The 12,385-nt window shown below is 46.1% G+C and overlaps 1 protein-coding gene across 2 annotated transcripts in view; it reads right to left on the bottom strand.

Moving 5' to 3' along the window:
• Nucleotides 1-3,167: 3,167 nt before the first annotated feature.
• Nucleotides 3,168-12,385, bottom strand: part of MCM2 (minichromosome maintenance complex component 2) — a 34,461-nt gene continuing 25,243 nt past the window's right edge. For both annotated transcript variants that reach the window (XM_036321771.1, XM_036321770.1), the window contains exons 9-16: nt 9,050-9,143; nt 7,894-8,144; nt 7,655-7,781; nt 6,953-7,065; nt 5,818-6,063; nt 4,855-5,037; nt 4,458-4,613; nt 3,168-3,989 (exon numbers count right to left, since the gene is read on the bottom strand). In XM_036321771.1, coding sequence (XP_036177664.1) covers nt 3,879-3,989; nt 4,458-4,613; nt 4,855-5,037; nt 5,818-6,063; nt 6,953-7,065; nt 7,655-7,781; nt 7,894-8,144; nt 9,050-9,143 — 1,281 coding nt within the window. In that variant the 3' untranslated portion in view covers nt 3,168-3,878. The remainder of the gene's footprint in view (nt 3,990-4,457; nt 4,614-4,854; nt 5,038-5,817; nt 6,064-6,952; nt 7,066-7,654; nt 7,782-7,893; nt 8,145-9,049; nt 9,144-12,385) is intronic.

Genomic DNA, 12,385 nt, shown 5'->3' on the forward strand with positions numbered 1-12,385 from the left:
TGAATTTTTAAAAATGGGCAAAAATCTGAAGATATTTCTCCAACAAGATACACAAATTATCAACACCCAAATGAAAAGATACTTAACCTGCCGAAACCGATTTGGCTCAGTGGATAGAACATTGGCCTGCGGACTGAGAGGTCCCGGGTTCGATTCCGGTCAAGGGCATGTACCTGGGTTGTGGGCACATCCCCAGTGGGAGATGAGCAGGAGGCAGATGATCGATATTTCTCTTATCGATGTTTTTAACTATCTCTCTCCCTTCCTCTCTGTAAAAAATCAATAAAATATATTTTAAAAAAAGATAGTTAACCTCATTAGCTATCAAGGAAATGCACATCAAGATCACAATGAAAAACCACTTAACATTAAGATGGCTAAAATAAAAAAGAGCCCTAGCCCATATTGCTAAGTGGGTAGTGTCAGCCCACAGACCAAAGTATCGCAGGAGAGATACCTGGCCAAAGGCACGTACCTTTTGTTGCAGGTTCCGTCCCTGGCCCCGTAGGGTGCGTGCGGGAGACAACCAATCAATGTGTCTCACATTGATGTTTCTCCCTCCCTCCCTCTTTCTCTCTTCCTCTCTCTAAAATAAGTAAGTTTAAAATGATATAATATGTAAATTATAGCCCAATAAACCCGATACTAAAGAAAACAAGAATACATACGCATAACTTTTATGTTATCTTTAACATACTTAACACATATACATAAACAGTATGTGGTATCATTATATATTTTAAAATTTTATATATTTGATACATCTTTGGCATTTTATTTTTTCACTCAAAATTATCTTCCAGATTAATCTATTAATAAGCTTTTATTGCATGAATAAAAAATTTAATTGTTCAATCCTAAAGTAAATACCAAAAAGAAAAGCTTTCCCTTGATCTGTGTACCTTGCCAGCTGTCCTTTTTCACTTCAGAACCCAACTTTTCAAAAGTTCTTACATAGACAATTTCTACTTTTTAACTTCCCCTTTATTCTACTCACACTGCATTGAAACTGCTCATCAGTCACCACCAACCTCCACAGTACCACAAATACCAGGTTTCACCTTGAGATGCACATTTAAAATAATTTTCCAACATCTCTAGAATGGGATGGCTTATGGCTGATGACATCTAATCATTCTAAATGTTAGCATTTTTGTCTTGGTTGCACATAAAATAATGGTGATTCTTATACTAGGTGGCATCTTATATTCAGTGAAACATAGTACAACGGACAGGTTTGTTATTTTCTGATCTTTCAGCTACATTGGCCCAAACTGACCTCAATCTCCTTGTATTTTTTTCTTCTGGCTTCCATAAACACCCTCTCCCCTAGTTTTCCTCCCACCTTCTGCCCATTCCTAAGGGTCCTTTGCTGGTTCAAATGGTAGACACTCAAGTTCCCTTCGGCAATCATTTCTCTCTGTGACAGCTGTCAGTGGATTCCAGCTCATGCCCAAACTTCTTCTCAGCAATCCAAACTCAAATCTGTCTTTAAAGTTCACATTTCTACTTTAATATCTGAAAGGCCTATCTAGCCAACATGTCTAAAATGAGACTCCTGGTTATCCCTACTAAACCTCAATCTGTTTCTCAAGCTAGAAACTGGTCATCATCCATGGTTTCTTCTTTTCTCCCACTGCTCATTCATCACTAAATCTTGTCTAACCTACCTGCAGAATATATCTAAAGCAGTGATGGCGAACCTATGACACGCATGTCAGAGGTGACACGCGAACTCATTTTTTTGGTTGATTTTTCTTTGTTAAATGGCATTTAAATATATAAAATAATATCAAAAATATAAGTCTTTGTTTTACTATGGTTGCAAATATCAAAAAATTTCTATATGTGACACAGCACCAGAGTGAAGTTAGGGTTTTTCAAAATGCTGACACGCCGAGCTCATCACCATAACTGATCTAAAGTATTTCCACTTTCCCCAACCCGAGTCCAGACCACCACCATCTCTAGGCTACACCACAGACTTCCACTCAACTCTTCTTCTCTCTTCAGTACAAGTTACAGTAACCAGATGGGATCATCTATTAAATACGTTGGACTGTGTTTCTTTCCTGCTTACAACCTTCAAGAGCTGTCTATGACAATCAGATGTGAGGCCGTATTAGGCCTGTGTGATATTATGAATCAGAAATGTGTATTTTGGTTTTTGTCTCAGCTCCTTGTCAGAACTCCTAACACCCTTGCAATTTCCTAAGTGATAAGAACCATAGAATCATCTTTTGCTGTAACATTTGGGTTTTATCATGGTTCCTGAACCAGCTTTGGAGTAGTAATGCTGATGTGTCTTGTTATTCATAACAAACCCCTTTCAACCACACCTGAGTTTAGGTTAAGGAGGTGACTTTAGGAAAGCCCCTAAGGATGGAGCCTGGTTGCCAGGGGAACCAACCTTGTGATTGGAGGGTTGGAGCTTTTAGCCTCAGCCCCTGACCTCTGGGGAGGAGAGAGGGTTGGGAGGTTGAGCTCATCACTAATGGCCAATGATTTAATTATCATGTCTACCTAATGAAGACTCTATAAAACAGCCCTAACTAAAGGGCTTTGGAGAGCTTCTGGGTGGGTGGACAAGAACACATCCATGTTCAGGGAGGGTAGCGCATCTCACACTCTCTAGGTGAGGCAGGACAGTAAGAAGTTAAGAACATTCGTTGGCAAGTGGAATGGGGAAACAGACAGAAAGCTGATTCAAACTGGCCTCATTCATCATCCTGACTCACCTGTCTCCTTCTCCTTGCATGACCACTCCCTTAAGCATTAAGCTCTCAGGACAGTGAGGTTCTGGTCCATATCAATGAGGTTCTGGTCCATAATCAGGAACAAAGCCTTGGGTCTGTGCTGGCCAGGTGGCTCAGTGGGTTGGAGCATCTTCCCGTGCACCAAGAGGTTTCAGGTTTAATTCCTGGTCAGGGCACATACCTAGATTTGATCCTCGGTCAGGAGGCAACTGGTTGATGTTACTCTATCACATTGATGTCTCTTTCTCTCTAAAAATCAATAAAAACATATCCTTGGGTGAGGATTACAAAAAAAAAAAGCCTCTGGTCTATTGACCAGAGACACAGTTTTGGTCAAACTAGAGATAACATCTAGGCTCAGTTGTGTTTCAGCACAGGCTATTATATGAAGACAGAATTGAGACCAACGGATCAAAGTATTTAGATTTTATTAAAAACTTAAACCACAGAAACAAATTAAATGTACAAACAAGAAAACGGGGAAATGATTAGGTAGGAGAAAAATGATTAACACAGCAAGGCTAAGCGGTATGAGCAGTGGTCCTCATTAGCATATCAACCCCTCTGACCCTTTCTCCTGCAGGAAACCAAGCTGTGTCGCCACAGAGGGTAGAGGGGTTGGGGCATTTTCCTACCCACACGATTTCTCCACTCACAGAAGCCTAGGTGTGCAGGACAAAGTTCAGAAGAACACTACCTATAACCTGAACTTGCTCTTTAGCCAAAGTGGCCAAAGCATCCAGGATATAGAACTCAAGCCAAGAAAACCCTTATATGCTTAGCCATCTAAAAGGCTGTATCTTGAACACACTAGACTTGGTCCAGGATGAAGTGGAGGTAGACCACCCATAAATGGTGGGTTACTGGGCAGTTGAAAAAGAAATATTGGTAAAGCATGCCCACCTAAGATGGTGAGAGAAGCAGAAAAGAAGCCTAAGAAATAAATAACATTCCCAGCCACAACCCAAGCCCAGCAGCCTGGGGAAGCCAGATAGTTCAGCTGCCAGACCTGGCCCCACCACACTCTGTGTTCCCTGCACTTGGGTTTTGTATCCTTGAAGCATGGGGTGACGTGAGCATGGAAAGACTTCCCAGCCAGAAAGAGGAAGCTGCTGTAGAGGCTCAGAACTGCTGGAGGATTATCTTCTGCTTCACGTCATGGCTGAACTTGTTCATCCGAAAGAGCTCACTGTCATAAAAGGCAGAGAGGTTGTGGATGTTGATCTGGCGGGCCTAAAAGGAGAAAAAGTCAAGTGAGCCATGGGAATGGATTCCAGAATGCCCAAGTAGCCTTGGGTTCAGTTCGCTTTCTAAGGCCCGTTCACCGCAGGCTGGGAAGGCCTCCCATCTCCATTATAGGGAAAGTCAACCAGGGCAGAGGCTGGCTGTGTCAGGGTCTGAAGCTAGACACAGGCTTGCCATCTTAGCTCTGTCAACTGCCGGTGGGCTCAGGAGAGCTACTCAGTGCCCTGTGATGTCTCCTCTGTAGGAGGAGATAACAGTAACAGGACTTACCGCTTTTGGCTGCTGTCAAGATTATAAACGTACGGAACAGTACTCAGCACATTACAAACACCCAATAAATGGCTTTCATCCGAGGCCCACCCACTCACTGACAGAGCAAGGACCTTCTGCCCCCAAAGATGACTGACAGCTCCCCAGATAGCCAACCCTGCCCTCACCTCCCATCTGTGCCCGTACCTTGTCCACCAAGTCCTTCTCAGGCACTTCAATAGTGTCCTGCTGGGCCCCAAAGCGGTTGCGTTGATAAGTCACCTGCTCTGCCACTAACTGCTTCAGTATGAAGAGCAACAGCTCATTGTTATCACGCCGGAATGAAAGGTAGCGGGCAAAGGTCTGCATGAGGCAAGAGCAAAAAAATCACCATCCCTCCCTGCCAGGATACTCAGAACTAAAGGATGTGGTCACCCCACTCCCACCTGCTCCTTCCCCACCAGCAAGAGCAGCCAGGGCCTTCTGCTGCCAGGCAGACAGCAAAGCCAGTGCCAGGCCAGCGTCTCGAGATGCCCATGTGGCCTCCCTCCTGTGCTAAGCTGACCCTGAGCTCCTAAGGAACCCCACCTCAGTGCACACCCACCTTCCGCATGCTGCGCATGACACTGAACTTCTGCGTGTCGATGAAGCTCTCCAGCATCACTCGGATGGCCATGTTGACGTCATCCTCTATCACATAGTCCCGCAGGTGGATGCGCGCGTGGGCCTCTGCCATGCGGATCATGGACTCGATGTGTCGCACTGTGATGGGGATGCTGCCTGTGGCCTGGAGAGGAGGACAGCATCAGATTTCCTCAGGCAGAAGAGAGGCCAAGGAAACAACAGTGGCAATGCCAAAAGCCCACACCCAAAGGGCACATCTAACCACCCTATGGCAGAAGTGCTCCACAGAGCCAGCAGGTGAGCTCACTTTCTATTCCTCCTTGAAGTGTGGTAGTGCCCAGTGGATGCCTATGCTATGGCCTGCCACTATCACACCTGCACATTTTGCCCCCAACCGTTCACTTACATGCATCCCAGAATCTGTTATACTTGTGGCCAGCTGTCCTTGCTACTGTTATGTACAATGTAGAAAAAAATAAGCTGTTGTTTTTATGAAAACTAAGTTGAATGCTCTAAGAAGACTTGATGAAAAGGTTAAAAAAAAAAAAAGAGTTGTGATCTTGATTAGGCGTGTGAGAAGGACCAATCTACAAGAATTCTGTATTCCAAATGCTTGCATGCTGCCTTTAAATCTTCATCCTACCATCAGAGAACTGAAACCAGTTCAGAGCACCTGATGATTTGGGTGAGATTTATGCAAAGTCAACATGGAACTTAATCAGTGGCTGTCAAAAGACCTTGGTCCTATACCCACAGAGACAAATGCACGCACACATAAGTGCCATCTGAAACAAAACACTTCAGGTTTAAGTTATGTAAGTTTCCTTTAAAAAGCCTTCCTGCTTTAGCACTTTTTGGATTAACTGACTACAAGGATGAGAAAGCTGCTGCCTATTCCTGCCCCACCCAACCCCACCCAGCCCTCTGGCTCCCAGGGCCACACCATGGATTCTTTCCTCAGGTCGCTGTACATCTTGGCCACCTTGTCCTGGTCCATCTGATTGAGCTTCGGGTGGACCTTCTCCTTGGCATAGATGATGTACTTCTTCAGGACATCCTGAGGCAGAGGCTCCACGCCAAATGTGTTGGGCATGGTGGGTTCTGGGGTGCTGCCCAGCCTCTCCTCCTCCTTGTTACTTGGGTGGTGTCTGACGTGGCTGCCGACCACGAAACGGGCCAGCATCTCATCCTAAGACAAGATGGAAGAGGGCAGGTCGCAGGGGAGTCTCGTGGCCTGGCTGGAAGAAGTGCAAGCTGATATGCTTCAGAAGAATGTTCTCTCAACACTTATATCCCAGGCCTACTATGTGCTAGGCAGCTCTAGGTACCCGGGTCCATTGGTAAATGTGACCGAGCTCTCATGGAGCTCACCTCCAGGGAGGGTAGAAAAGATAGTTTTTAAATTAATTACAGAAAGTAACATGTGCTAAGAAGAGAAGTAAGGCAATGTGTGAGGGCCTGAGGAGACTTCTCCAGGTGAGGTTGCTAGAATACCTCTGTCATCTGGCAGTCCCAGAGAAGAGCATTCCAGGAAGGAAAAAGAGCAAGTTGGAAGCTCTGGCATCTTTAAGGTGTGGATGAAGTGAGGAAAGGAAGAAGAGATACGTGCAGAGATCTCTTAGGCAGGCAGCCACAGCAAGGATGGTGGATTCTCTGTGAGTTACAGGGAAAGCTGCTAGCAGGTTCTTAAGAAGGAAAGGCATGACCTGACTTATGCTTTCAAAAGACAGGCTGGCTTCTAACTGGAGGTCTAAATTGGGCATGAGTGGAAGCCAGGAGACTAACCACCAGACACCACAGTACTTCAATGAGAGCAAGAGAAGCAGCAAGTGAACTCAGGCAGTGGGACCAATAGAACTTGGTGGCAGACTGTGGACTGTGTTGGATGGACAGCTGGGAAGTGGACCAGTGAAGGAAACAGAAATCAAAGTTGACTTCTGGATATGAGAACAAGAGTGGAAAACACGCCAAGGTCCATGTGGTGCCCCCTTTCCTCACGCCTGGCACACCATAGGCCCCAAGCCTCACGGAGGTTCCCAGAACTTACTGCATGGAACCTGGGACAGGTGGTTGTGTACCTGGACTGGGTCCACTGTGTCCCGCACCACACACAGGATGTCGAAGCGGGAAATGATAGGCTCCGTGAGGTCCACGTTTTCTGAGAAGGTCAGTGAGGGGTCATAGCGGCCCCCTGTAACGCAAAGGAAGCTATCAGGTTCATGCTCCCGCACACCTTCTCTTCTTGAGCCATACAAAGTGCTCTCCAACCCCAGTTGCCTCAGTGACAGAGGGGAAGAGCGCTTCGGCAGAGGAGCTAGGAGGGTGGAGATTCCGCGCCCGCTGTCTGAGGTGGTCTGGACAAGAGACAGAAGAGGCTTCCCCGAGCCACAGACCGAAATCGCCTCGGACGGAGAGCATGCCTGTCTCCTGGCAGGAACAGCCAACCAGACAGGCGAGGGTGCCGGGCTCTCTAAGCACTTGCTGGCTGGGTTTAGCAACCACTCCACCCACACTTAGACAATGACCTAGATTCTTCTCTCAGGTGTTCTAAGAATGGCCATGGTGGTTCTGAGAACATGGCTCAACAAAAACGCAGGCACATCACTTCCCACTCTGGCAGGCCAGGCAAGAAAGAATCGCCGTTTGTTATATAATTCCTAACCCAGATCTGGGACTGAAGGAGGGGTGCTGTGGGCTCCTGATTCCCAAAGGCAGGGTCTCTCTAGGTCTTGTCCCCTTTAGCAGGCCCTGAGCCCTGCCAGCTAGTGTGCCTGGTGTACCTATGGGGTTGGCAGCGGCAATGACGGTGCAGCGAGCCTGTAGTGAGGTAACGATGCCAGCCTTCGAGATGGAGATACTCTGCTGTTCCATGGCTTCATGAATGCTGGTTCTATCCTGGTCATTCATCTGCAGGAGTCGAATGCACGATTCTCCATGATATGCCTCATTAACACTTATCCTCCACTGTGGGCTAAGCCAACACACCCTGAATCCATCACCCACAAGGTCCAGAACCCACCTTGTCAAATTCATCGATGAGACATACTCCTCGGTCAGCAAGAACCAGGGCTCCAGCTTCTAAGGTCCACTCCCTGCTGACGGGGTGCCGCTGGACATATGCTGTGAGCCCCACAGCTGAAGCCCCCTGGCCGGTGGTGAAGATGGCACGGCTAGACACTTTCTCAACATATTTGAGGAACTGAGACTTGGCTGTGCCAGGATCTCCGCACAAGAGCACATTGATGTCACCTCGCACCTTGTGCTTGCCCCCTGCAGGCAAGGATGGGAGGAGAGGGAGTGGAGACGAAAGGAAGGTAAGGGGTAAAGGGCTTATCTCCAATTTCTTAGCCTATTATGAATGACAACGAAATATTCTCTCCAGAAAGGGATGCAATACCCTAGGATCAGCAATGCCACTACTGAGCAATGAACCCAGAAAAATGGGTACATAGGAGGTGCATATAAATATGTTCTTTGTAAATGTAAAAAACTGGAAGCAACTTAAATGTTCTCTAACTAGAAAGATAACCAAATACATTATGCTATATGGACCATGATTTAATTTAAATTACATACAGTAATTTAAAAGAATGAACTTGCTCGGTATGCACTAATACCAAAAGATACCAAAGATGTGTTTCTTGAGTGAGAAAAAGTAAGATGGATCCTTTATGCATACTCACTTATACACACATACAGGAACTGCAAGGAGAAACGTGCATTTTTGTGTGAAATCCTGTGTTTTCTAAGTACGTGTGTTAAACCTATGAATAGCCACACAAAGGTCTGGGAGTGCACAAACCACAAAGACCAGAAGAGTGACCTACAGGGAGGGAACTAGGATTAAAAAGGGTGGTCGACAGTGACTTTGGCTTTTCTCTAACTTCTATTTACGAAGAAGATGTAATATAAGTAAAAATACATATATTTTTAAGTTAAAACAATTTTTTAAAAGAGAAAGTTTTAAAAACAGGAGTGAAGCAAAGATGAATTTGCTCCTCACAAAGGAAGGCAATGGTAGAGCTAGGGACACTGTGATGCCCAAGATGCCACGCCCTGGGCTGTGTCCCCCTGTGATGACCGAGCCACCTGTTAGCAAGCTCTAAATACAGAGTCCTGCCTTGTCTGGTATCTAGACTCTGCCTCCTACCAAACTCCCCGCAGAGGCTGCTCACCTGGGTTTTTGGGCTCCCCTCCAAACAGAGCCAGCGCCAGGCCTCTCTTGATGTCTTCGTGCCCGTAGATGGAGGGAGCAATACTGGCAAAGATCTGAAGAAGGAAGGGAGCGAGCCATGGGAATAGGATCTCTGCTCTGGAGTCTGGGCAGATAACCACCCTGTTCCAGTCTTAGGGGATGGAGAAGCTCCAGCCCCAAAGCACCCACACACTACAGCTGCTTCGATCCCACCACATCTGGCCTTAAGCCCGACCTTATGACTATGGGCCTTGTTAGGTTGGCTCTTCCTGAGTCACAGAATTTAATGCTGAAAAGAATTTTGGTCAGACCCCTTTATGTTGTCCTACTTTAAAGAAGACTACCCCAAAAAAAGAAAAAAAAAAAAAAAAGCCGAAACCGGTTTGGCTCCGTGGATAGAGCGTTGGCCTGCGGACTGAAAGGTCCCAGGTTCGATTCCGGCCAAGGGCATGTACCTGGGTTGCGGGCACATCCCCAGTGGGGGGTGTGCAGGAGGCAGCTGATCGATGTTTCTCTCTCATCGATGTTTCTAACTCTTTGTTCCTCTCCCTTCCTCTCTGTGAAAAATCAATAAAAATATATTTAAAAATAAATAAATAAATAAATAAATAAATAACTAAAATAAATAAATAAAATAAAATAAAAAAAAAATAAAAAAGACTACCCCAAGGTTGCAGATCAAGAGCAGAAAGGAGACAAAACCCAGGTTCTGACAGCAGGAAGACACCTCACATAAGCTCTGTGGTCAGCCTGTGATGGAGAAATACAATACAATACAAAGCCAGATCTGGCATGGAAACAGTGTTAAGTGTCCTTCAATGGATGAATGAATGAAGAAGATGTGGTACATATATACAATGGAATGAATACAAATCAGCCATAAGAAAGGATGAAATACTGCCATTTGAGACAACATGGGTGCATCTTAAGAATATGATGCTAAGCAAAATAAGTCAGAAAAAGTGAAGAACCATAAGATTTCACTCAGATGTGGGATATAAAACAGAAAGCAACAAATGAACACACAAAACAATCAAAGAAAACTCAATGACACAGACAACAGTATGATGTTACCAACGGGAGGGGGGTTAGGGGAGGTTGAAGAAGGTAAAGGTGGTCAAATAGACGGTGTTGGAAGGAGACTGAACTTTGGGTGATAAGCACACAATGCAACATACAGGTGATGCACTGAAACATATAAATACAGAGCATCAGGGAGACGCAGCCACCAGGAATTCAGGTCATTTCAACCGGTGAGTCACTGAAACATTTCCCATCTGTGTGTGTGTGTGTGTGTGTGTGTGTGTGAGAGAGAGTGAGAGAGAGAGAGAGAGAGAATGCAAAATCTGCTGAATGTTAAGATGAAAGGAGACATTAGAGACACATCTTGCTGATGGGAGTCAGCTTCCACCTGTGCATGGCTGTGGCTTCACTATTCTCAACCTTTCCACCGTCTGCAAAGCACGGTGTCCTCACAAGCCAGACTGAGCGGCGTGGGAAGCACCAGGCCCCGGGATGAGGCTGTCGGGAAATCAGCACTAGACGTGCTGAGGGAGACCCACCCCCACAGTGCTGGATCCAGCTGTCTGGTCTCAGCCACAGCCAAGTGGAAGAGTTACTCCCTCCGGCTTCCCTGAAAGCACGGAGATGAGGGAAACCCGTTTCTGGGAACTGGCGCTCAGGGTCAGCCATCTATTCTGTGTATGGCCTCTATCCACCAGAGTCAGGACCGTGTGACCGCAGGACCTTCTGGCAACAGGATCTGCTGGTACCAGTGGTGCTGGTGCCAGAAAGGCCTCCTGCCACGATTTTACTAGCTAGGAGTAGAGGTCTGTTTCCACAACACTGCACCTTTTTTGGTTCTTTCTCTGACCCTAAAATTTACTGCAATACCCAGTCCAAGCAGAGGCTGTTAGCACTGTTAATATTAGTGGCTCATAGTGGTCCAGGCCTAGTGCATCTAGAGGCAGACGTCTCCAAATACTGTTTCCCACTGAAAGGAAAGAATATTTCCCACAGGACTGTTTGGAAAAATAGCTGATTCCAGTTCTGGAGCAAGGAGCCTGCAATATTCATAGCACAGAAACCTCAACGACATAAAACGTACAACTTTACAATCATGGAAATGCCAACACCAACCAAATAACTGATAGAAGGGAATTGCTAAGTATTTTTAAGTGTGATGATGGTACTGTGATTAGGTTTTAGTAGAGTCTTTTAGAGACACATGCTAATATAGTTACAGATAAAATGCTGGCATATCCTTGGAAATACTTGAGAGGGGGTGCAAGTACAGAGGAAACAAGCTTGGCCAGACTGGGACAACTGGTGAAGCTGAGTGAGGGATGTATAAGGGTTCACTATACCATTCCATATACACAACTGAAAACTTCTGTAATAAAGTTTTAAAATATAGATCAGGACCTGTGCTAGGGTACCCCACAGAACTGACAATTACCAAGTACACATGCATCCTCTGAAACTCTGGCTACTGTACGGAGGGAGCAGGGTGCAGTCATTGGGAGTCTCTGAAGCCAGACTGCCTGGGCAGAAATCCTGGCTCTGCCATTTGTTAGCTGTGTGACGTGGGTGACTTATTTAAACTCTTGTGCCTTAGTTTATTCATCAATAAAATGGACGCGGATACTTCTAGATTATAGGATCGTTGTTACTATCTGGAAATTACCTAAACAGTGCCAAGCAGACACCCAGTACTGGGAACATATAACAATTTGCTTATTAAACCCTCATCTGCATTGGGGATATTGGAAGATACCCTGCCCCAGCTTCCCTATCCTCCTACACACCGTGTGCTGTCAGTCCTAACTCTTTATCCGGACCGCTACTCAGAGCTGTTTTGGTAGCGGGCAGCCTTGCAGCATGAACTCGTGTCTCCCCTCCAGGACCACGAGAAGCGGCCTGGAACCTGCTTGCTGTGTATGGCAGGTTCCCAAGCGGACACCCCCTGCCTCCCTTTTAGGGCAGTAGGGGAAGGGGCAACTGTGTTATTGCCTACACTGCCCACCATGCCCTGTGGCTGACCCAGTGACTCTTAGAAAATAACAGGCCAACTTAAGCTGATAAGAAGGGTAAATTCAAACCCAGACCTGACAGGAAATATCACAGTGCTTCCCATGAATTATTTCACTTAACCTCAAGCTCATGCTCTTAACTGTGTGCACTAACCCGTCACTCTTCAGAATACCCACCTGCATCCCTGCTGTGAACAAGAGACAATTCGAGGGATCAACTGAGGTGCCAGGCCCAAGGCTATGTTTACCTTCCTACTGGTCCTTTATGCTTTCCACACACCATG

The sequence above is a fragment of the Myotis myotis genome, unplaced genomic scaffold (genome assembly GCF_014108235.1).
Source record: "Myotis myotis isolate mMyoMyo1 unplaced genomic scaffold, mMyoMyo1.p scaffold_m19_p_9, whole genome shotgun sequence".
Lineage (NCBI taxonomy): Eukaryota > Metazoa > Chordata > Mammalia > Chiroptera > Vespertilionidae > Myotis > Myotis myotis.